This window comes from Sarcophilus harrisii, chromosome X (assembly GCF_902635505.1).
Source record: "Sarcophilus harrisii chromosome X, mSarHar1.11, whole genome shotgun sequence".
In the NCBI taxonomy this organism is placed as follows: Eukaryota; Metazoa; Chordata; class Mammalia; order Dasyuromorphia; family Dasyuridae; genus Sarcophilus; species Sarcophilus harrisii.
Genome location: NC_045432.1, coordinates 54,207,879 through 54,230,670, shown reverse-complemented (window position 1 = coordinate 54,230,670; position 22,792 = coordinate 54,207,879). Strand labels below are relative to the sequence as shown.

The following is a 22,792-nucleotide window of genomic DNA, read 5'->3' as shown; positions in this document are numbered from 1 at the left end:
CTCAGATGGAGGGAGGGGATGAAAGGGGCAAAAAAAAAAAAAGTAAAAAATGCACAACAGAGAACAAACCAATAACCTACAAGGAGGCAGAGATGGACAGTCATGAATATACTCTCTTCTATTATAAATATTTTCTAAAATGGAAATTTATTATATTATGAATCATTCCTGAGATTTTGCTAGGCTCATGACAGTGATTTCATTTTTTCTATTTTTTTTCTTATTTTGTATATGATTTTAAATAAATAATTTTTAAATGCAAAACAACAACAAAAGAAACAACTTTAGCATTCAGGAATAGGCTATAGGTTACTGGGTAGCATGAAGCTTTTTAAATTTAGCAAGAAGTGTGCTGCTGTGTGCAGGCGGCAAAGTATCCATCTCACTACTCCAAATGGGACTGAAATTCAAAGCCTGGGTCTCAACCATCTCATAACCTGATTGATCAAAGCTGTTTCTGGCAATTATCTTCAAAACCCTGTTTGATTTGATATAATCCAAGTACATAGCATGACACACAGTAGGTGTTGCTGTGGGCTGCAGGATAGTGAATAAGACCTCATGTCTGCTGATTCAAAGTGCAAGGAATAAGCAAAGGCCAATGTGAGATAGATAGGAAGCCGTCTCAACAAAAGGGAGGAGAACAAAAAGGAAAGAGACTGAGAGACCCTATTTGTCCAGACACAAGAAGACCTACCTTACAATGATCCTTGGAAGCAAGCACTAGATCCTGGAGGCCGAGGGGAGTCAGACGAAGCCCAAAAATGCACAGTAAAAAATGTCTGTAAAGTCTAGTCTGAGGAAGTTCTTTTGTGGACTTGGCAAGAGCAAGCCAAAAAATCGTTCAGGACCCTCAACTTTCAAGGTGAGACTCCTTTAAGTAGCTTTACAATTCAGAATTATACAGTCACCCATAGTACTTTTGGGACAGACACATACGACGCCGACGTGGATTTTTATTTAAAGGCCACAAACGTTTGCGAGAGGAAAAAGACAAAACCCACGAACTAACCCAAGCCTTCACAGCTTGCAAACAGTCCCTTAAGGATGAACTAACTTCTATCTGAAGGTAGTTCTCAAGGACTGTAAAAAATTCTGTAAGAACAATAAACAATTTAAGAAACAGTCTATTTATCTAATGCCACCTAGTTCAATAAGTGTCCAGTGACTCAGAAGTAACCTTCAAGCCTCTGTAGAAGGGGAGCTCTGGAAAACTGAGAAGTGTCCATGCTGGGTGTAACTCGAAGAAGTTACTGGCTAAAGTTTCCTGAATCAGAAGCAGTGCAGGTAGATCTGTAAAGAAAGGATTGAAATGTTAAGACACTGTAGTTTTCTTCTTTTTCAGCAATAAACCTCCCTTTAAGGGATGCCATGCTCTTTGTAATGCCCAAACTTATCTCAAAACTTTACCTTTCCTTTCACCTATAAAGTCTGAAGCTAAAAGTGAGGTGATGATATCTTCTTTTCCCCACTGCCCAACGCTATGGGGATCCTTCCTAAAAAACACATTCATTTCAACCTTATTTTATTCACATTCCTCCTCCCCTTCAGCACCAGTATAAGGCCTGTGAACCCCCAACTCCCCCTGACCCCCAGACCCGGAAAGGAGCTTGACATCCAGCAGTTTTGCAGAGTTCTCTAGTTATGGGGCTGCACTGTGAGGTATGAACGGAAGCCTTGACACATCCTTTTTAAAGGACTATGTGATAAAGAAGCCCAGCTGTTGGGTACATCTGGCTAATCTGACCAAACCATGTTGATCACATGCCTCCTTAGATGCCTGAAGACACCCAAGGCAGTTGCTAGAAAAGTCAGAGGCTGTCAACAGGAGAACCTACTTGTGTTTGCAAACCTCCTGGTTAACTAGCCAACAAAACAGACGGGCCTGCAGATCGCAGTACTGCAGCAGGATCAGGAGCGGCTGGGGCAAAGGGGGACTGAACAGGATCAGACACAATCTGTTCTCCAGGCTCAAACGCAAAGAATCAAACGGCTGGCCTTCCCATGAGTGGGTAGGGAAATGAAGGGAGACAACTTGTGATTTAAAAAGCTTTTCAATCAATGTTAAGGGACAGCTATGCTCATATTATGAGATTATACAGCAAAAGCACTTGGTACACCTTAAAGCTAACCTTCACTGTTGGCTATTATTATGACACTTATTTTATCCCTTGCTTCTTACACTCCTCTGTAGCTGTATCCATTAGGCCTTTCCCATCTGAAAAAGCATGGATCTTCATCCCCAGATGACCCAGGAGAAATAGGTCGCCTACCGAGCTACAACACACCAAGGGACTGGGACTTGCCATCCATCAAATGGAGACCAAGCCCTCTAATTCACTGCCCCCACCTTCAGCCTCGCTTCCCCATTTGAGGGTCCCACTGGCCATTCCTCGGATCAAACCCCACTTCCAGCACTGAACACATAAACCTGAAAAGGTCAGACAGGTGCTGACTGTGTCAGGAACACCCAGTAGGTCTTTTTGCTTGACCTAACCTCACCACTTCATCAGGTCTGTTTAAAAGCAAGGACACTTACCAGAAAAAGACAAAGTTCAGCAGATAGAAACTTTTGGTCTCCAAATTCCTCAATACCTGAAATACAAAACAATACCAGACCGATTCCGACATTAGAGTGAGACACTCAATGCAGTGGTAGAATTCTGAAGGGCTAGGAAATATTGTATGAGTCGATGAAGGCCAAACTGATGGGGGATGTTGCAGTCCCTGGAGATTACAATTCACTATTACCAGTGATGATCATCAAAGGGTTCTCAAAATCATATCCTATACTATTTTATTCAAAGTACAAAAAGTTACTTTTTAAGCATTCAATAGACTCCCAATAGGCCCTTTTCACAATCCTCAATTTTCAGTTTCACAATGACTGGTACTTTAGGCTTCTAGTCACCAAAATCTTTCCATTCTAGGAAATATATGTGTGTAAAAATGTATAGATGAGAAGGATGTATCCTTCTAGATAAAGTAAAGCAGAAACTACTGTTAAGTGTGCCTTAAGATCATAAAGACCCTTGATAATTAGGATTCAACTTCCAGAGACTATTCTCAGCATATCTCAGTCTTTTTTTTTTTAAGGAAGACAGTTCTGGTTCTATATGAAGACAAGAAAGGAGATAGATTACAATCCCACCCAGGACAGTAACAGGGCAGAGGAGTAGAGAAGATATTCATAAGGATTTTTCTGTCCTGAAACCCAACTAATGTTTGATTGGTATCTGTAATATATCTGTCTCACAGATGAAGTCACAGGCAGGATCCATATTGCGGAAGTCAGAATAAAATAAGCACCGTATTCGTGGTGCAGTGGTTATTTTGATATTTCTCTGAGCTGAATCAGTATTCAAGGACAATCAGAGAAATTAGTCCTGTTTCTATTAACTTGAAGGCTGAATATCCACAGTACCAAAATGGAATGACCGTGTTCTTCACTTTTATCCCTTGACAGAAGGATGTGGATCCCAATTCCATTAAAAATCTAATTAAATATGAAGCAAAAATGGAAATCGGGGAGAGAAAGAGAGACCTAATATATAAAAATATTAATAGCAGCACTTTTTTAAGACAGCAAAGAATTAAAAGCCAAGTAAACCCCCATCAATGAGTAAACAAACTGGTACATTAATGTACTGGAATATCACTATGCTGTAAGAAATATGAAGAATTTCAAAAAATATAGAAAGACTACATGAATAGAACCAGGTAAAACAATGCACACAATGACTATATAATGTAAACACAAAACACAAAGAAAATAAACAATGGATAATGACCAGATTTGACTATGGAAAAGAGATTTAAAAACGGACCTTCTATTTTTTACAGAGGACTCTGGACATGGAATACTGTATACCCTATCATACATGATAGTGTTGTTTGATTAGATGATAACACACAAGTTGTGGGACCCTGAGTAAATCACTTAGCCTCTGCTTCAGTTTCTTTATCTATAAAATGGGAGTGTTAATAGTATCTACCCCCTAGGCCTATTTTGAAAAACAAAGTAAAGTTCTTATATGCTGGCTTATAAGTGCTGAACACACGTTAGTTTTTTGTTCTGCTGAACTGCTTTTATTCTTTGTTCTATTGAAATCTTTATAAATAATAACAGAGAAAAACAACTTTGGAAGACTATGCAGTAAGAAATCATGATTCTAGAGGACCATTTAGCAATAGGTGGCATATAAATCCTACCTCAGAATCAGAGATGAAAATGATAACCATTCTCTACCACATAGGGAATTTTCTGACCTGGCCAATGTAGAAATTTGCTCGGATTAACACTGCATATTTGTTTTTTGGTTTTGCTTTTTTAAAAACTGTCTTAAGTTTATCAGAAATTTCTATGGATATCGACAATTATTTTTCTTAATAGTATTTTATATTTCCGAATATATGTCAAGATAGTTTTCAACATTAATTTTTCTAAAACTTTGTGTTCCAAATTTTTCTCACTCACTCCCTTACCTTTCCCCTTCCCCAAGGCAGCATGTAACCTAACATAGGTAAAATAGGTACAAACATTTTAAACACATTTCTCTATCTGTTATGCAAGTAAAATCAGGTCAAAGGCGGGGTGGCGGGGGAGGGGGGGTAAGGGGAGAATATAAGAAAGAAAAAATAAATAAAAGTTGAAAATATTGTGCTTCATTTCACATTCTATCTCCATAGTTTTCTCTCTAGATGTGGATGGCATTTTCTATTTCCTTGAATCACCAGAGATAATACATATGTGTTACAAGGATTTTTCAAATTATGAAATTGAGGATAATAGGGAAAATGGGAGAGAGAGAAAAATACTTGCTAAAAATAGATAATATACAAACCAGAAAAACTAGAAAAAGGGGGAGAGCTGAGTGTGAAGATAAAAATGGTTCCAAAAATTTTGAAGGAATCGAAGAAGAAACTCTACAAATGAGATTGTAAGTGAAATGAATGAAAAGTCACAAAAACATAAATTCCTCCAACTGACATAACAGGAAATAGACAGCTTAAATAAATCTATTTCCAAAAAAGAAATATGGCAAATAATTTATGAATTCGGTTTATCTGGGCTTACTGTGTTCAAAGATGAATTTTTCCTAATTTTTACAAGACAATTCTATTACATAAATTGTCTTAAAATATAGAAAATGGTGTTATAACAATCAATTTATTTTAATCAGGTAAATATTTTGGATTTTAAAATGAAAGACAACACTGAAAAAAACAGAAGATTGGCCCAAGCTCACTAACAATGATATGGAATATTAGCAAATAAAATATAAAAATACATCAAAAATTATTCACCATCATCAACAAGGGTTATTCCACAAATATGGATGGTTCACAGAGAAGAAATGTGAACAATATGTTGGGAAATGAAGGTGTGTTATTGAAACAAAATGTATTAATAAAAGATTTAAAACAAGTCCCAATACAATCTTTTAAAAAATAATCATATTGTTAAAGAGAATGACAATAATGAGATACAGCAAAAGCAGTAATCAGAGAAACAATAACACAGATAAGGCAAACCAATGAGAATGCAATTAAAAAAAAAACTAGAAAAAGAACAAACTAAAACTCCTCAATAAAACACCAAATTGGAAATTTTAACAAATTAAGGCGAGATTAATAAAATTGAGTGTAAGAAAACCCTGAATTAATAAATAAAACTAGGGCTTGGTTTTATGAAAAAATAAAAATAGATATAGCATTGGTTAATATGATTTAAAAAAAAATTAAATTAAAAATGAAAAGGGTGAAGATCCCACCAACAAAGAGCAAATCAAAGCAAATTTTTACCCAATTATATGTCAATAAATTTAGCAGTTTAAATGAAATGGAAGAGCATTTACAAATCCATAAAGTACCTAGATTAGAAGAGAAAATAAAGTATCTAAATAAATCTATTTTAGAAAAAGAAATTAACAGGCCATAAATGAACTTCCTAAGAAAAAAGCACCAAGACCAGATGGATTTACACATGAATTCTAAAGGCCAACTAATTCCAAAATTAAATAAATTATTTAGAATAATAGGCAAAGAAGAGGTCCTACTAAAATCCTTTTACAAAACATAATATGATATCTAAACCAGCAAGAGTAAAAAAAGAGAAAGAAAATTATAGATCAATTTCCTTCATGAATGCAAAAATCCTAAATAAAATACTAGCTATAAGATTAAAGCAACATACATAAAGATTGTAGATTGTGACCAAGTGAAATTACACCAGGAATTCAAAGATGGTTTAATACAAGGAAAACTAGTAATATAATTGATTATGAAAAAAGTAACAAAAATATCACGATTCTATCAATTGGTACAGAAAAGATTTTTTCTGTACAACATTCATTCCTATTAAAAACAACTTGAAAATACTGGTACAAATGGATTTTCCCTTAAATTGATAAGTTTACCTAAACCATCATCAAGCATTATTTGTAATAGGGATAAGCTAGAAGCCTTCCCAATAAAATCTAATTTGAAACAAGGATGCCCAATGTAAACAATATTATTCATTATTGTACTGGAAATCCTAGCAATAATAATTAGAGAAGGAAAAAAAAATAAAAGGAATCAGAATAGGAAATAAAGTAATATCATCTCTTTTTGCAGACAACATGATGATGTGCTTGGAAATTCCTAAAACCTCAACTGAAGTTAGTGTTTAATCTTAGTAAAGTATTAGTACATAAAGAAACCACATAAATCATTAGCATTTCTATGTTATCACTAACAAAACCTTGCATTGAGATAAATAGTAAGAGATACTTCACTTAAAATTACTCTACAGAGTATAAAATACCAGGGAGGGAGTATGCTTGCCAAAACAAATTCAGCAACTAAATTATTTTTAAAAATCTTTTTAAACAAATAAAATTAGATTTAAATAATTGGAGAAATATTGTTTATGGGTAGGCAGGGTCCATATAATAAAATTTACATATTTATTGCATATACATATAATTATATTTATTGTATTTATATAATATATATAAATAACATATATATAATTGTATTTATTATACATATACATAATACATATAATTTTAGCTAAATTAATCTATATCATCAATGCCATCCCAAATCTTTTTTAATTTAGTATAATAGAAATTAAACATTTTAAACCTCACAATGCTATCTACTGTTTATTCATAAATTTTCTACTTTCCTTCTAATCTTGCTACAAATAATAAATTAAACCAATGTATTCAAGATCAGAAGGAAAATAGAAAATGGAAGAAAAAATTTTATAGAGAACTTCTCAAATATATAATGAACTTTGTAAAATTGATAAGAATATGAGTGATTTCTCAGTGGATAAATGATCAAAGGATATAACAGGTAGTTTTCAAAAAACAGTATCAAACCAATTTAGTCACATCAAAAGACTCTAAATTACTAATGATTAGAGAAATGCAATTTGAAACAATCTTGAGATAACACCTATCAGACTGACTAAAATGAAAGAAGGGGAAAACAACAGGAACTGGAGATGTGGAAAAACTTGGACACTGTGAACTAATCTAACCATTTTGGAGAACAAGCTGGAATGATGCCCAAAGAATTATTAAACTGTCTATACCCTATACCCATCAATGTAACTATTAGGCTTGTTTCCAAAGATGATCAGAGAAAAAGGAAAATAACTTATATGTTCTGAAATATTTATACTAGCTCTCTTTTGTGATAGCAACTTATTGGAAATTGAGGGAATGCCCATCATTTGGAGAATGGCTGAATAAGTTGTGGTATATAGTTGTGATGGAATACTACTATAAGAAATGATGAGCTCATTGATTTTAGGAAAACATGTTAAGACGTACATAAAATAACGAAGAGCAAAACGAGCATCACCAAGAGAACATAGTATACAGTAACAGCAATTTTGTTTTAAGAACAATTTTGAATGATTAAGTCATTTTATGCCCAAATTAACTAAAAAGGACCTCAAAGGAATATGCTATCTGCCTCCAGACAAAGAACTGATAAACAGAAGTATAGATAGCATGGTTTTACATATATGTGTATATATATGGATATACACATACATAACTACCCCTATTTATGTCTAATGGTAGCCATTTCTAGGCAGGAGGGGGGGGAGGGAAGTGCACAGAAGAAAATAAAAAATGTAGAAGGAAGCATAGAAAGCAGAGTAGCTTTGAAAACTATGAATAGAACACTGTTGTGGCTTTTTGTTTTGTTTTGTTTTTTACAAAAAGTATGAAATATAAATTCACTATTTTAGAAAGTGAATTCTCTTTTAAGGTTGTGTAGGTTTACATGGAAATGTTCTTTCCCCCTGTAGCCTTTTATGTATTTAAGTTCAAAATGAATAATTTTTTTTTAATGATCAGAAAAATGTTTTTTACCCTATTGGCAGGCCCCAGTCATAAAACACTTGCTTCTCTGAATGTTCTTTCAGAATGCTATTTCTATAAGGGCTAAACTACCAGGAAGTTAGTTAATGTACTGTTTTTTCAAGTGGAATTTCCCTTTCCATCCTTACCCAGGGTTTTATTAGTAATAGGCTTGCTTATGACTTCTGTGGATTGCTTTTATATTCAACTTTGCTGAAGCCATTATTTAAATTTGTTTTTCAATTTACAAAGTATGCCATCATACTAACCAAAAAGAAATAATTTTGGCTGTACTTATTACTCCAATTTTTCTTGTTTTCATACTATAGTTTAGCATTTCTAATGTGTAATAGGAACAGGGACTGAGGAAACTAGACCTTTGAGTGTCAATAGCCTAGATCACTGATAAATTAAGGTATTTGCCCAAGGTCACAGAGATTGGGTATTTGAAGCAGAACTTAAACTCCATTCTTCCTGGCTCTGAGGCCAGCTTATGCTATCATTATGCTATTTCTTTAATGTTTAATAGTATAATAATTTCCAATATCAAAAATACTGGTGCAGACAGCAGGCATCTCAAGTTTAGGACATTTCCAGCGGTTCATTCTATCACAAATAATCTTCATTACTGCTTTTAGATAAATGGTCATATTTACCCAAGTTCTCATTTCTAAGGCATTTTGATTTTTTTTTAACATAAGCAGATATCTTATTTTGTCAAAAGTGAGGTGGTTTTTTTTGCAGTTACTGATAAAATCATGTAATTTTTACTATATTTTTAATATAATTTATTAGGTTATGATTTTTCATAACTATCTTTGCATGCCTAGCATAAATGTACGTTAATTATAATGAATCTTTTATTTTCTTATTGCTATAGTCTCTGTGCTAATTTTTTAAAAATGCTATAAGCATACTTATTAAAGATAGCATATTTCTTTCTGAAATTTACCCTTCCCTTGATTGGGTGTCAGGACCATATTTTTGAAAAGTTTGTTTATATAGAATTTAAGAATAATTTGTTCTTTAAATGTTTATTACAATTCACTTTCAAATCTGGTCTAGGATTTTTTTTTCTTTCTGATTTCACGAATAGCTTCAACAAACTCTGTTCCTGTTATATATTTTCTAACATTTCTTTTGTTAAATTAGCTTAATTTACATTTCCCTATTTATTCCTCCATTTTGCTGGGTATGATCATTTCAGGTTATTTTCTTTTTTTCTTCTCCAAGGTGGTTTCTCCCTCTCTTTTTGATCAAATTAACTATTAGTCTACAAGTCTTGTTATTCTTTTCTTTGAGGATAGAATGGCTAGTTATACCTACTAGAGCTGGTCTACAGCAAAGCTTTTTAAACTGTGGGCCCCAATGCCATATAGGTTCACAAAATTAAGACTTATTACCAGTAGTTTGCTCTGTATAACTATTTTATATACCAATATACATGAAGTCAAGTAAAAATTTCTTGGGTAAAAAGGGGATGGCAAGTGGAAAAAGATTAAGCCCTCCTCTATAGAACATGATAATTTTCCCTTTCCTATGATTCTTTTCAAAAAAGCTTCTATAGATCCAATTTCAAAAAGAGATAGCTAGATACCATATGTAAAAATCTAAAGGATATTTCCAGAAGTCCTGGAGTCCTTTCTCTAGGCAGAAATGCATTCAAATCATCCTTGCAATTTACCTTAACATAATACCTTCATACATGTTGACTGTGTACTAATATGGGTATAAAAATCTTACAAGAAAATGAAATATTAAATGCATCCTTTTCAAATCATAATGCAATAAAAATTATATTCAATAAAAGGCAGGGGAAACAGAGATTAAAAATTAATTGGAAACTAAATAATCCTAAAGAATGAGTGGGTAGGAGCAGTTAGATGATGCAGTAGGTGATGCAGTGGATAGAGCACCAGCCCTGAATTCAGGAGGACCTGAGTTCAAATTTGGTCTTAGACATTTAGCACTTCCTAGCTGTGTCAAGTCACTTAGCCCCAATTGCCTCAGGAAAAAAAAAAACAAAACAATGAGTAGGTCAAAGAACAAATCATAGAAAGTTTCTTTATAGAAAATAAAAACAAACCAAAAAAAAACTTCCCTTAGAGGAAAATTTATATCTCTAAACACTTATACCACTAAAACATAAAGAGCAGATCAATGAACACTAGGTTACTATGGTCATAAACAGCTGTGCCTTACGTATCTGATCTATTCCACAGGCCCATTACTTTATTTCTTATTCAGTATCAATTAGTTCTGATGATCACTATTTTGTATTAATATAGTTTGAGATCTAGTATTGCTAGGCCATTTTCCTATGTATTTTTTTCATTAATCCCATGGTATTCTTAAACTTTTCTTCTTCCAGATGAATTTAATTTTTTCCAGCTCTATGAAATTATTTTTTGATAGTTTGCTATGACACTACATAAGTAAATTAATTTAGGCGTAATTATTATTTTTATTGTATTAACGTGGCCTACCCTTGAGCAAAGTGTTTTATAATTATGTTCATATAATTCCTGGTTTGTCTTGGCAGGCAGACACCAAAATATTTTATATTGTCTGTAGTTACTTTAAATGGAATTTCTTTCTTTCTATCTCTTGCTGCTGGGTTGTTGGTGATATATGTGTATGTAAAGATATATAAATGCTGATGATTTATGTGGTTTTCTTTTATATCCTGCAAATTTGTTAAGTATTTCAAATAGATTTTTAATTGATTCTCTAAATATACTATTTTAACATCTGTAAATAGTGATAGCTTTGTTTCCTCATTGTATATTCTAATTCCTTCAATTTCTTTTTCTTCTTTTACTACTATGGCCAACATCTGTAGTACAATATTGGGAAGAATACACTTAGAAAATCCTAGACAATCGATTTTAAAACTAGTTTAAGTAATTAATCTTAGCAAAGTTACAGGATATAAAATAAACCCACATACATACATACACACAGTTTCTTTACTCAACTGACTGCTCTTCCTAAACTGTGGGACTCAGGATGGCACATAATACTACAGAGGTAGTCTCATCAGATCAGATAAGATAATCAATCAGATTATACTAATGTTACCTGAGAATTGGTTCATCTCACATAAACTCATCAACAGAGTCGGATCTCCAAATGCTTCTTTACAAATGCTGGTTGCCAAATTCCCATTAATCATTTTTGTTCTGTCACTTCCACAATAAAGATAATTCTTCTTGGCAGAAAAACAAGGAAATTATAATTGGTCACAAGTAATCTGTCTCTTCTTTGATAATCCTCTTACTGTCCCCCTCCCAAAGAGCTTAAAATAACCTTTTTTATTTTTATGGGACCATACCACAATCTTAAGTTCCTCTTTATTTACCTGTCCTTGACTCTGAGTTCTTGTTATAGAAATTTAATTCTTTCTGTCTTCACAAATTCTTTCTTGTAGGTTCCTATTTGTCCTAGGCTGACTTCAAAAGAAAAACTTAGCTCAAACAGATGATTTCCTGTAAAAATATAAATTACCCAAAATTTACTAAAAAATATTCTTTATTTCACTGACTGGTTCTGAAAGGAGGGAAGGGAAGAAATAGAGAGAGAAATTTAGAGGATGTAATAATAGCAATAACACTTATTTTTAAAATAGTATCTTATTTTCCCAAATGCTTGCAAAGATAATTTTCAACATTCGCCTTTGCAAAAACTTGTGTTCCAAAATTTTGGCTGACTTCTGCCCCTCCTCCCTCCCCAACACGGCAAGCAATCCAAACATGTGCAATTCTAAACATAAGCGTGATGATACTGCACAAGAAAAATCAGATCAAAAGGGGAAAAAACACAAGAAAGGAAAAAAACAAGCAAAAAAACAATAACAAAGTTGAAAATACTGTGCTTTGTTCCATATTCAGTCTCTATCGTCCTCTCTCTGGGTGCAGATGGCTGTTTCTATCACAAATCTATTGGAATTGCCTCGAAATGCCAAATTGAATAATATTTATTAAAAAAAAAAAAAGAAAGAAAGAAAAGAAACAGCCGATATGAAGAATTTACAATAAGGAGGGATGAATTGTTTGAAGTGCAATGGAGGAAAATAAACAGAATTTTTAAAAAAACAGTAACTAAAATAACCTAAATAAAAAACATTGCTGAATAATTAACAACAAATTAAATAATTTAACTATTAAATGGAATAATGATGACTAAAAGGACAGCCGAATTCTCCTTCAAAGTAATAATGAGAATTAGCCCAAGTAGAACACACAGATGAGAGCGCAAAAGAATCTTGGATGAATTCTCCACTGCCCCTCTCCCCACCCCACTTTCCAGAAGAAACTGAAGTCCATAACGGCCAGTTATAAAGCCTAAAACCAAGCCCATTCTCCGAATTCAAATTCTGCTTTCTTTATTCTATTGGACACTGTACGTATGATACAACAAGTTCTCAATGTGAGAAACTATAGATATAGGAAATTTTGGGTATTCTTTTCATGATTTTTTTTTTTACAATTAAAATGCATCTTTTTTATCTGCTTATTAATACATGTGCTTTATCTTTTCCCTTTAACCACCAGTAGCTAACTTTACTCCCAACCAGAGGCCATATTAATACAAAAGCCTGTACATAATTAACCCAAAGGCACAAAAAGACTCACCAAAAACTAAATATTTCATAATACGTTGAAGGGCCCTTTAATCCCACCATTCTTTCCCTTGATGGGCATTAAGGCTGATTAAAATCTTTCTACCAAGACTTTATTAAGGCAGGTAAACTCAACCGGACTCGACCTGACACTGAAAAGAGGTCAAGTCCCCAATGAGCCCAGGCAGGCTCAAACTCAGTAGGTCGTAAAAAAAAAAAAGATGGCCACAAACGAAGTTACAAATCAGAGAATCAAGGTAAGTGGAATTTCCTCTCCCTCCTGAAAAAAATCCACCCCCCCCAAGCCCAAATGCCCGGGGACATAGAACATTTTTTCTTGGAGAAAAAACCTTCTGGCCTACCTTGGCTGGTGAGGCCTGAAAGGCCACCAACCTCCTGGGCTGCCAAGCTCCCCAGCCCTGGAGTGCTGCGATTACCAGGTCAGGGTCAATCACAAGGCCTCATCCCCCACCCAGGAAGTTCCCCTCCTGCAGCCCGCTGAGCTAGTCTCAGGTCTTTGAGATGAAACCTCAGTGGTTCTCCTCTCCCTTCGCCCCCTCCTCTTCAGCTTTGGACAGGCCCTAAAGAGAAGAGCTATGAGGACGAAAGCAGCAGGGGATTGGGTGGAGGCAGGGGAAAAGAGATCTAAATGGCCATGAGTACTAGCTGGGTGGCCACTCTCAAAGGCCTTTTCCCTCTGGGTGCCCCTCCTCTTCCCATTCTAAACAAGGTGGATGGATGAACTGGTCTCCAAGGTGATCCGTAACTACTTTGGTCTCATCATCCCTCCCTCTCCTCCATTTCCCATCCCATCCTGGTCCAAACCCACCCAATTTTGTATTGCTGATATAAGAGGAGGCTGAACTGCCCCATTTTAGCTCTGATAACTTGAACACTTTGAATAAATCAAACAAGTTTCTTAATCAGTCTAAGACACCAGAGCAAAAATGGGCCAGTTCAACCCGTATTCTTAAATGTACATAAATTATATAAATTTAATTTTGTACATAAAGACATAACTTAAATGGATCACAGTGATGTCATTTTTGGTCTTCTTGGAGCATGAAGACCATAATCAGCCACAGGGATCCACACCTGATAGGAAGGGCAGTGGGAGCACATGGCCAGGGAAGATGAGCAGTCAGCTTTGCCATATAATGCATCCAGTTCCAAATTCCCTGCTCCTATGATTAAAGTAAGAAAGGTGAAGAAACATTAAAGTAGGTACTGATCTTCCATTTGGGAATCGGTTAGGGAAACTGAGGTAGGTAGCAGGTTAAGTGACTTGCCAGGGTCCCACAGTTAGTGTTGGGACAGGATTTGAAGTTGTCTTCTGACTCCAGGTTCTGTCCACGGCACAGCCTAGCTGCCTCCATTTGATACCATCCCATCCAATTCAAACAGGTAAGTGACGTTCCCTGGGATGTGCAGGTTAATAAATCGATAGATGTTACAGTGGATAGTCTAGACTTGGCAATCAGTGAGAACAGAGTTCAAATCCAAAATAGGATTAAGAAATAATTAAGCTGAAATCCGGCAAATCATTAACAGTCTCAATTTCCTTATCCATAAAATGGGGCAATCTTCACAGGGATTTTTGTACACAAAATGAGATAATTGCATAATGTGAACTGCAAGTTTTAAAGTTAATTTTCATTAAACAAGGCTTGGAGAGTTAACATTGACCCCTCTTGGTAGCAAGGACTATAATTGAGCTTAAAAGCAAAATATCTCAGACCTCAATACAAAAACTTTTTGAAAACTTGAGAAACTGAATAAGCCATTTCAGTCAGTTTTCTATGGCCACACTGATGACTACTAGGTCAGATAGCCCCCAAACCACCTCCTTATATATACCAACCAGGCTAGTCTCCAATATCAAAGTTGGGACTTGCCTTCATGCAACCCCAAGCCCTCATTGTCATTTAGGATTCAAGTCTAAAAAGGGCTTTTGTTATTGTCCCAGAAACATTTGTGGGGACACCTCCCATCACAACTCTCTCAAAAGGATACTGGAAACCATACAATTAAAGTCTCATTACCATTAAGACTACAGCCCTTCTTGAATAATGCAGTTTTTCCTGATTAAGTTTTATCAATCAGGTCAACCTTCTTCTAATTTCTCATAGATGGACAGTGATGTGAGGCGAGAACTATCACAGTGAAACTTAGGTATGGATGACTTAAAGTTTTAGAGAGCCCAATGGACTGCCAACAAACTAATTTCACTTTCTCTTAGAGGTGTTAAGGTTGCAGCTAGAGATGGCAAATCCTCCTTTTTTGTGGTAGAATAATCACTCCCACCCTCCTAGTTTCAAGTCAACTACTCCCACTAAATATCACCTTAAGGCCCCTGGAGTTCAGGGTTTGATTTTCAAGGTTTGCCTTAACAGATACTTCAAGAAAGATATATCAAAGACAGAGTCAATTTTTTTTAAATGCTGAAACAGTCAATACTTTTATTTTTATACACCACAAATACAAATATAAGCTGCATTTCTGCCCCCACTCTTCCTTTTTAAAGTGTTTCTTTTCAACAAAAAGTGGGAAGTCTTCTTTCATGTCTGGAAACTACCACTGGGGCAGTTTGCAAAAAAAAAAAAAAACCAAAAAAACAAAACAACTGCAAGCTAACAATCATGACAAAATGCTCTAGCTCTCTAAAAAAAAAAAAAGAGAACAAATTAAAACAATTCCGAAGCTTCACTTTACACTCAAGATTGAGAAAGATGAAAATGGTCACTGATGGGAGACTGTGGAAAGATAGGCACACTAATGCACTTTTGGTGGAGCTGTGAATTTTGTCCAACAGTTCTGAAAAATGATTTGGAATTACTCTAAAAAGTCACTAAAACACACATATCTTTGACTCGGCGATACCACTATTGGCATATAGCCCAAGAAGGGCAAAGATAGAGGGAAAGGTCCCATATATACAAAAATATCCATAGCAGCACTTTATGTAGTAGCAAAGAACTGCAAGCAAACGATACTCAATTCTAGAAACATCAAATGAACAACATATGGGATATGAAAGCAATGAAATATTATTGTGTTGTAAGAAATGAAGTCGGAGAAATTGGGAAAGACTCATATGGACTAACGGTAGAAGGAAAGTAAGCAGAAACAAGAAAACAATTTACACAACCACCACAATATAAAGGAACACAACACTGAGACTTCAAAACTCTGATCAATGCATTATGCAACTGTGACTTCAGAGGACTGGTAAAGTGTTTCCTTTCCTTTGGCAGAGAGGTGTTTTTAAACTATAGGTGAAAAGAAGGAGGAATAATTTTGAGAGATATCCAATGTGTAATTTTTTCACTGTGCTTATTTATCACAGGGAGGGATATACTAGGGGAGTAAGGGAAGGGAAATCAGGGGAAAGTAACAGTGATCAACATTTTAAAAGGAGAAGGAGGGGAAAAACAAACAAACAAACCCATGTCTGAGACCCAGCACCATGATGTTCTGGTGAAATAGAACAAAGAATAGAAAACTGAGAAATGGGTTTCTTTACATTTTTTTTTTGCTATTTTATCTGTCTGGTCTGGGCATTGCTGGGCGTGTGGGCACCATCATGGGATGAGGAAGGGGCCTCATCATTGGAGGACCAGGCATCATGGGCATATGGCCTCCCATGGGCATCCTCATGCCAGGAGGTGGCCCCACAGGCATCATTCCAGGAGGGGGGGGCCCCATCATGCTAGGGTGAGGAGGTGGGATCATAGGCCCTCCCAGTGGAGGAGCAGAAAACAGGTTGGGAGGAATTCTCCCTTGCTGAAACGCAGTAGTCGTTTTATCAATCAGGCTCTGGGCTTGCTCTTCCATCCATTTTTGATAATAGTCTCTCACGTTCTCTTTGTGCTTCCTTCCACTGCAGTGTGTCTTCCTCACAGATGGAGAATCATGGGTAAGATACGTATCACAGTAATCACAGTAGAACTTGGGCATGATTTCCCACGATGGTGCCTTGTTCCAAGGTATCTTCAGAACACGCTGGATGAGTTGCTTTTCCTCTTCACTTTTATCTCTTAAGGAGTCGTCCACATATAATGGTCAGGATGATCCTCTTATCTAATAAAACAAGGGGTCAAAGACAAGGGGGAAAAAAGACCCCATATGCCTAAATTAGTCAAAGCAACATTTTATCTTTGAGTGTTAATAAAAATTGAGTGACATAATAAATGCCCATCAATTGGAGAACACTGAAAAGAAGGAATTCAGGAAAAACAGAAAACAGAAACAGAAGTACTGCGGAATAAGGAAAATGCCACAATTAAAATAACAAATGCAAACAAAGCAAAAAGACACCTGACCCCCAATTACAACCACCAATCTAGGTCCCAAAGGATGGAAGAACCCATTTCCCTCTTTTCTAGTACAGATGGAGTGGCTACACAAAAGTAAAGTCTTACAGACTGACAGATGTAGTGGTCACTTTTGCTCAAAAGGAAACCTGAGTAACATTCTATGCATGCTTTCCAGAAAACAAGAAATTTATACATAGGCATTGCAGCTGTGCTCTAAGAAGGGGTCTAGCAGAAGGAAAGACCTCCCTGGTTTTCATTATATTAGAGAAATAATTACTCAAATTTAGTGAACTGCTCAAGGCCTGTAGGCAGTCTAACCTCATTTCTTCTATACCAAGTTTTATTAGAAATTTAGCATTAGCCATTAATATAAGCTACATTTTCTTAGTAACTATATACATTTAAATTATCTTCAATACATGCCAAACAATTTTACAATCAAATCTTTCTGCTAGTTCTGCTTTTATCATCTTGCCATATTTCATAAAGATCTTTCCATATTTTGGTTCTATCGTTTATGTCAGTCTGAATTGCATCTTTTTTTTTTTTTCCTAAATCCAGGGCTGCCTACGTATTTATTATTACCACCAATTCAGCCACTTACCTACTAGTTGTTTATTCTCTCTCCCAGTTTGGGTTTATTAAAATAGCAACAATATAATGCTATGAAAATCCCTGGACATATTTTGTTTTGACTATTTCCAGGATCTTTCTTTCCCCAGTAGCAAGAGTAATGGACCAAAAGTTGTAATTAATTTTTGAACTCGAGTCTAGAATGTTGCACATATCCTTTTGTGTCATTTGATCTGGACCAAAGCATTGACTGACCTGTCAAGATCTGTTTGAAGGACTCTTAGAAAAGTGACACCCCTCATAATAGCAAAGATTATAAAATTTGAAACAGACTGAGGAATAGCTAAACTGTGGTATCTGAATGTTAACTAAACTACTGCTTTGACGAAAGCAGCAAATAAGAGGAAATCAGACAAACCCAAGAGCCAGTGTAGCTGAAGTAGAAAGGTGGTGATAATTGGAATGCTTTGTATCTCTTCTATTTTCCTTTCTTTCATCCCTCTTCCCTTTTCAACATTCTATTTAACTATACCTTTATCCTTCTCCCTAAACTTATATGTATGTAATTTCTTCCTCAAATCCAACTCTCTATTAGGACATTAGACATCTAGGAATATTACAGAAAAAAAAAAATTCAAAAACATTCACATAAAGGGCTGAAGTAGAAGCTGGTAGCTTCCTACTTTGAGGCTTATTTGCTGTGCTCAGAGTCAATGTTCTTTAAAAGCAGAGATTGATTTTTATTTCTCTAGAAAAGTACCTAATACAAAACAGGTCACTTTTTTTTTTTTTTTTTTAATGGTATGGTCGCATACCTTTGTCCAGCTGTAAACTCCCTGGCATGTCACGGCCCTTTTCAAGAACAAACGAAACAATAAACAAAACCAAAAAACAACTCATAACATCCAAACTTACCCAGACAAAATGGGTCTCAGATCTTCAGACAGATACTCAGCAGGGATCCTAAAGGATACTCCACCTAACAGATAAAAACAGACTCAACATTATGGTAATAGGTGATATCTATATCAAGTTTAGCAATCCCTTCTTTCACCAGAATGAATCCCAGGAATTATACTGACAAAATGAGCAAAAAGCCACGGGACAGAAGTTTGGCAATACTAAATTTAGGGTTGGGGTGAGGTTTTCTATCCACAGAAATAAGCGGTCTAAACCAATACTTTTTTAGAGAGGAGAATGGTTCAAAGTTCCTTCCTCAATCTTTGCCCCCTCTCCCAAGCCTCTCGGTCTTTCATTTATTCATTCACATAAGCATCCATTAACCATCTACTATAATACAGACACTGGATTAAATAGTCTAGATAACAAAAACAAACAACCCCCAAAACAAAATAGCCCCGGCTCTCCTAAATATGGGAGGGAAAAGGAAATAAAGCAATTACAAGCACAGATAGATACAAAATACCGAAAGTAACTTTTTTTTTTTAAAGGAAGATTAAAGGCAATCAGGCTGAGCCTCTGATAGCAGATGGTGCTTCAACAAAGTGTGGAAGGAAAATACAAGACTGTACAAAGCAGAAGTGAAGAGGCAGTGGATTGTAGGCTTGAAACAGTTTTAGACCTAGAAGGCCCATTAGAGGTCACTGAGCTATGACCCCCTACTCTTAAGAAATTACTTGTTCAGGTTCACACAGGTGGTAGAGACCAGGTTCTGACTAAATCCAGTGACCTCTACTACAGTACCTGCTGTTTTCACAAGGGCCCTGAAATATGGAATTTATCACTTCCTCAAGCCTACATCGCTTTAGCTAGCTCTATCCCTTTATCATTCTATGGCTTTCTTTCCCTTTCACAAGCCAGGTTCTAGAAAAAGCTGTCTGTTCCACTTGCCTCCACTTAATTTTTCCACTTGTAATCTCAACCACTTGTAATCTAGTTTCTACCTTCATTACTTTATTGAAAGCAGAGATGCCAAAACCCACTTAACAAATTAGCTAAGGATGTAAGTCTGTATTTTGGCTTTATTCTCCCCTCCTATATAGATTAAGCTGGCAGCTGATGTAGAATCCCATCAGAAAAAGCCCAGATCGTTCAGTAACATTCTTGAACCAGCCTCTCTGTCCCAGTCCCCAATTACAATCTGGAACCAAAAAGGCAGGAACACCCCTAGCATACCTCGATACGAGAACGATCACTCCACTACAAAGGGAAGGCTGGGAAGCCATCTTGTAAACTGCAACTCAGGGCTCGGAGGACTGCAGTGCCCCTCCCCCTTCTAGCCCTCCAGGAGACTAGACCAGAAATACATTTCAGTTGGACCTATGAGTTTAGCATCTACCTTTTCTCCTTTTCCTTTCTTTAAGGCAGACTCTTAGAACATAATCATTCACTCGGAAAGAACCTGACAACCAAGGGTAGAAAATGAAATGAGAGAAACTGATCAATGTAACTGACCACATTTCCTTATTTGAAAACTCCAGAGACCCCACAAAATGGTGCCTTGAACGGCCGTAACTGAATTACTCACGCCAGCCAATTTTAATTTGTTTGGCGCTTTATTTTTTACAACGTTTCTCCTGACAATATAATTTTATAGAAAAGGAAGCCGAGGCTGATAGAAGCCATGTGGAGCGAGCCAAAAGCTGCGGGAAAAACCAGACTGTGTCTAGTGATTCTGCCTTCAAATCCTGCTGCGGGAGAAAAAACAAAATTGATCGGCCAGTATTTCCTAAGCGTCCACTCCGTGTGAGGAGCAAAAAGGAGAATGTGAGGGGTACAGTGTCACAGTATCAAACAAAAGGGGAAGGAGCGTGGGGAACGGGAAGAGACCTGCCATCAACGAAGATTACAAATCATTCAAGTCCAGGGCTTAGGGGCCATCTTTCCCAAGCCCTTCATTTTTACAGAGAAAGAAGTTAAGGCCCAAGGAGGTCACGGACTCATTCAAGGTCACGTAAACAGGGTAAGAAGTAGCAAGGGCCAAATCTGAAGCCAGATCCACGGATTTTATTACCCCTTCTTACCGTAAACTGCAAAGGTTTTTTTCTTTTTTCGGGGTGAGGAGTACGGGGGGATATATAAACGGGGATTCGAAAATAGGAAGATCGGCAGTCAAAGGTCTTGTTTGAGAAAAAAAAAAAAGGTGAAAGGTGCTCGGAGTATAGAGAAAGAAAAGACAAAGACAGGGGGTGGCAAGGGTGAGCGCCGGAGCGAGCGCCATGCGGAGCCGCTCGGATTGCCGCAATGGACGCCACAAAGCACCACCCGGTCCGTACCCCTCACCCCCCACCCCTTCCTTTCCCCTCTTTCTCTCCCTCCCTCCCCTCTTTCTCTTCGGACACGGGAGAAATAGGGCTAAGAGAAGAGAATCTCCGTGGAGAGGTAGCGACGGTCTCTAGAAGCTCTTCGCCAAGTCCGCACTTACCCCAGCAACGAACTCACGAGGGCACACCGCTGCTGACTGCTCGAAGCGCCGGGCCGACCGTGGGAGGGACAGGGGGAGAGAAAAGGAGCCGGGGACCGGGGGAAAGGGAGGGAGAGAGAGCGAGAGAAACGGAGAGAGGACCAGCGACCAACCGCGCCCAGTTCGCTCTCGGAGGGGAGGGCCGCAACTGAGAGACTTCCGTCAGCGCGCAAGTCAATGCGCAAGTCCCCAATCGGTCGTTTTTTAAACTCAGAGGGTGAGGCCCGAAGAGATAATGAGGGGGCGGGCCTCATTGGGGGCGGAGAAGTAAGAAAATGAGTACGGGAGGGGGAGGAGGAAAAGAAAGTAGGGAGCTAACCTTCAACTTCTGGGAAAGCAATCTTTTATTTATAGGTTCATTTCCCCTGTAAGGTCCTAGGGCACCCTAGGATTGTCCCTTGGAAAGATCTGTAGAGACCATCTTGTGTGATCACTGATTTTATAGATGACAAAATGACTTCCGAGGAGAAAGTAAGGAGCTGGAAATGGCTTTTGGAAGGATTACCTTTTGGTAATCACACCCCACTCCTTTGTATACTGGAGGAAACTGGCCCGGGGGAGGGCAGCAACCTCACGCTTAGTAGGTGCTTAATAAATGTTAAATGAATCAATCTATAGGATCCCAGGCTTATGAACCCAAAGAATCTTTAGAAATTACCTTTCGCAATCCTTTTTTGAGGGAAACGAAATCTAAAATCATATATATATATATATGCAGGTCTACATATTTGTGTGTGTATTTTTATTTATTGTATTGGCATGGCCCAATCACAAGGAGGGAATTTCCAAATATTCTTCACCTTTTATTACCGTAGAGTGTTTTGTAGTTATATTGATATAAATATTGTAACTTGGTAATTTAACTCCCAAATCATGTGGGAATTTTATAGTTATTTCCTACATTTAGTGGAAATTGCACAAATGTAAAATTAGTGAACCTGTACTTTCAGGAGTATGGGGCTAGCAAATGGAAGGGTCATTATAGATATCTCCAACAGCTTCATTTTATAGATTAGAAAACAGGTACTGAGAAATACAACAATTTATAGTATTGTAGAACTTTGAGCTGGTACTTTCTTCTGTCTCATTTTTTCAAATGGGAAACTGAGACTTAAAGAGGATAAGCGACTGCCTAAGAATGGCAAAAGACAGTCCCTATGCTTAAAGAATTCACTAACTTATACAATATGTGAAAAACTATGTACAAACAAGCTATTTACTGAATAAATTGGAGATAAACAGGGGCAAAACACTAGAATTAAAAGAGATCTGGGGAAACTCTCTGTAGAAGAGAAACCAGGAAAGCCTGGAGGCAAATCCAGTGCCTTTTCTCAATCCTCATACTTCTTAACCTCTCTACAATCTTTGACACAATTTAAAAACTGCTTTCCTTAATACTGTCTTCTCTCTAGAGTTCCACTCCAACCTGATTCTCTTTCTGACCAATCCTTCTCAGTATTCTTTACTGGATCTTCTTCCACATCATGCCTGT

General features: G+C 36.7%; 1 protein-coding gene and 1 long non-coding RNA gene across 9 annotated transcripts in view; both read right to left on the bottom strand.

Moving 5' to 3' along the window:
• The window catches only part of LOC116420199, a 34,625-nt gene extending 22,732 nt beyond the window's left edge, over positions 1-11,893 (bottom strand). For 6 of the 8 annotated variants that reach the window (XR_004230482.1, XR_004230483.1, XR_004230484.1 and 3 more), the window contains exons 1-3: positions 11,448-11,893; positions 2,540-2,595; positions 698-1,293 (exon numbers count right to left, since the gene is read on the bottom strand). This is a non-coding gene — a long non-coding RNA (uncharacterized LOC116420199). The remainder of the gene's footprint in view (positions 1-697; positions 1,294-2,539; positions 2,596-11,447) is intronic. The other 2 variants (XR_004230486.1, XR_004230481.1) reach the window with 2 other exon arrangements.
• A 3,522-nt stretch (positions 11,894-15,415) lies between these two features.
• Positions 15,416-21,489, bottom strand: LOC105751110 (U1 small nuclear ribonucleoprotein C). The gene is made up of 3 exons (XM_023507202.2): positions 21,262-21,489; positions 18,792-18,855; positions 15,416-17,067 (listed from the first exon to the last, which is right to left on the bottom strand). Exon 3 carries the CDS (start codon positions 16,942-16,944, stop codon positions 16,528-16,530), a length of 417 nt encoding a protein of 138 aa, XP_023362970.1. The 5' UTR covers positions 16,945-17,067; positions 18,792-18,855; positions 21,262-21,489; the 3' UTR covers positions 15,416-16,527.
• Positions 21,490-22,792: the final 1,303 nt, after the last annotated feature.

Excerpts from the sequence above, each read along its gene's own strand:
- LOC105751110 (XM_023507202.2), bottom strand. The coding sequence starts at position 16,944 with ATGCCCAAGTTCTACTGTGATTACTGTGATACGTATCTTACCCATGAT.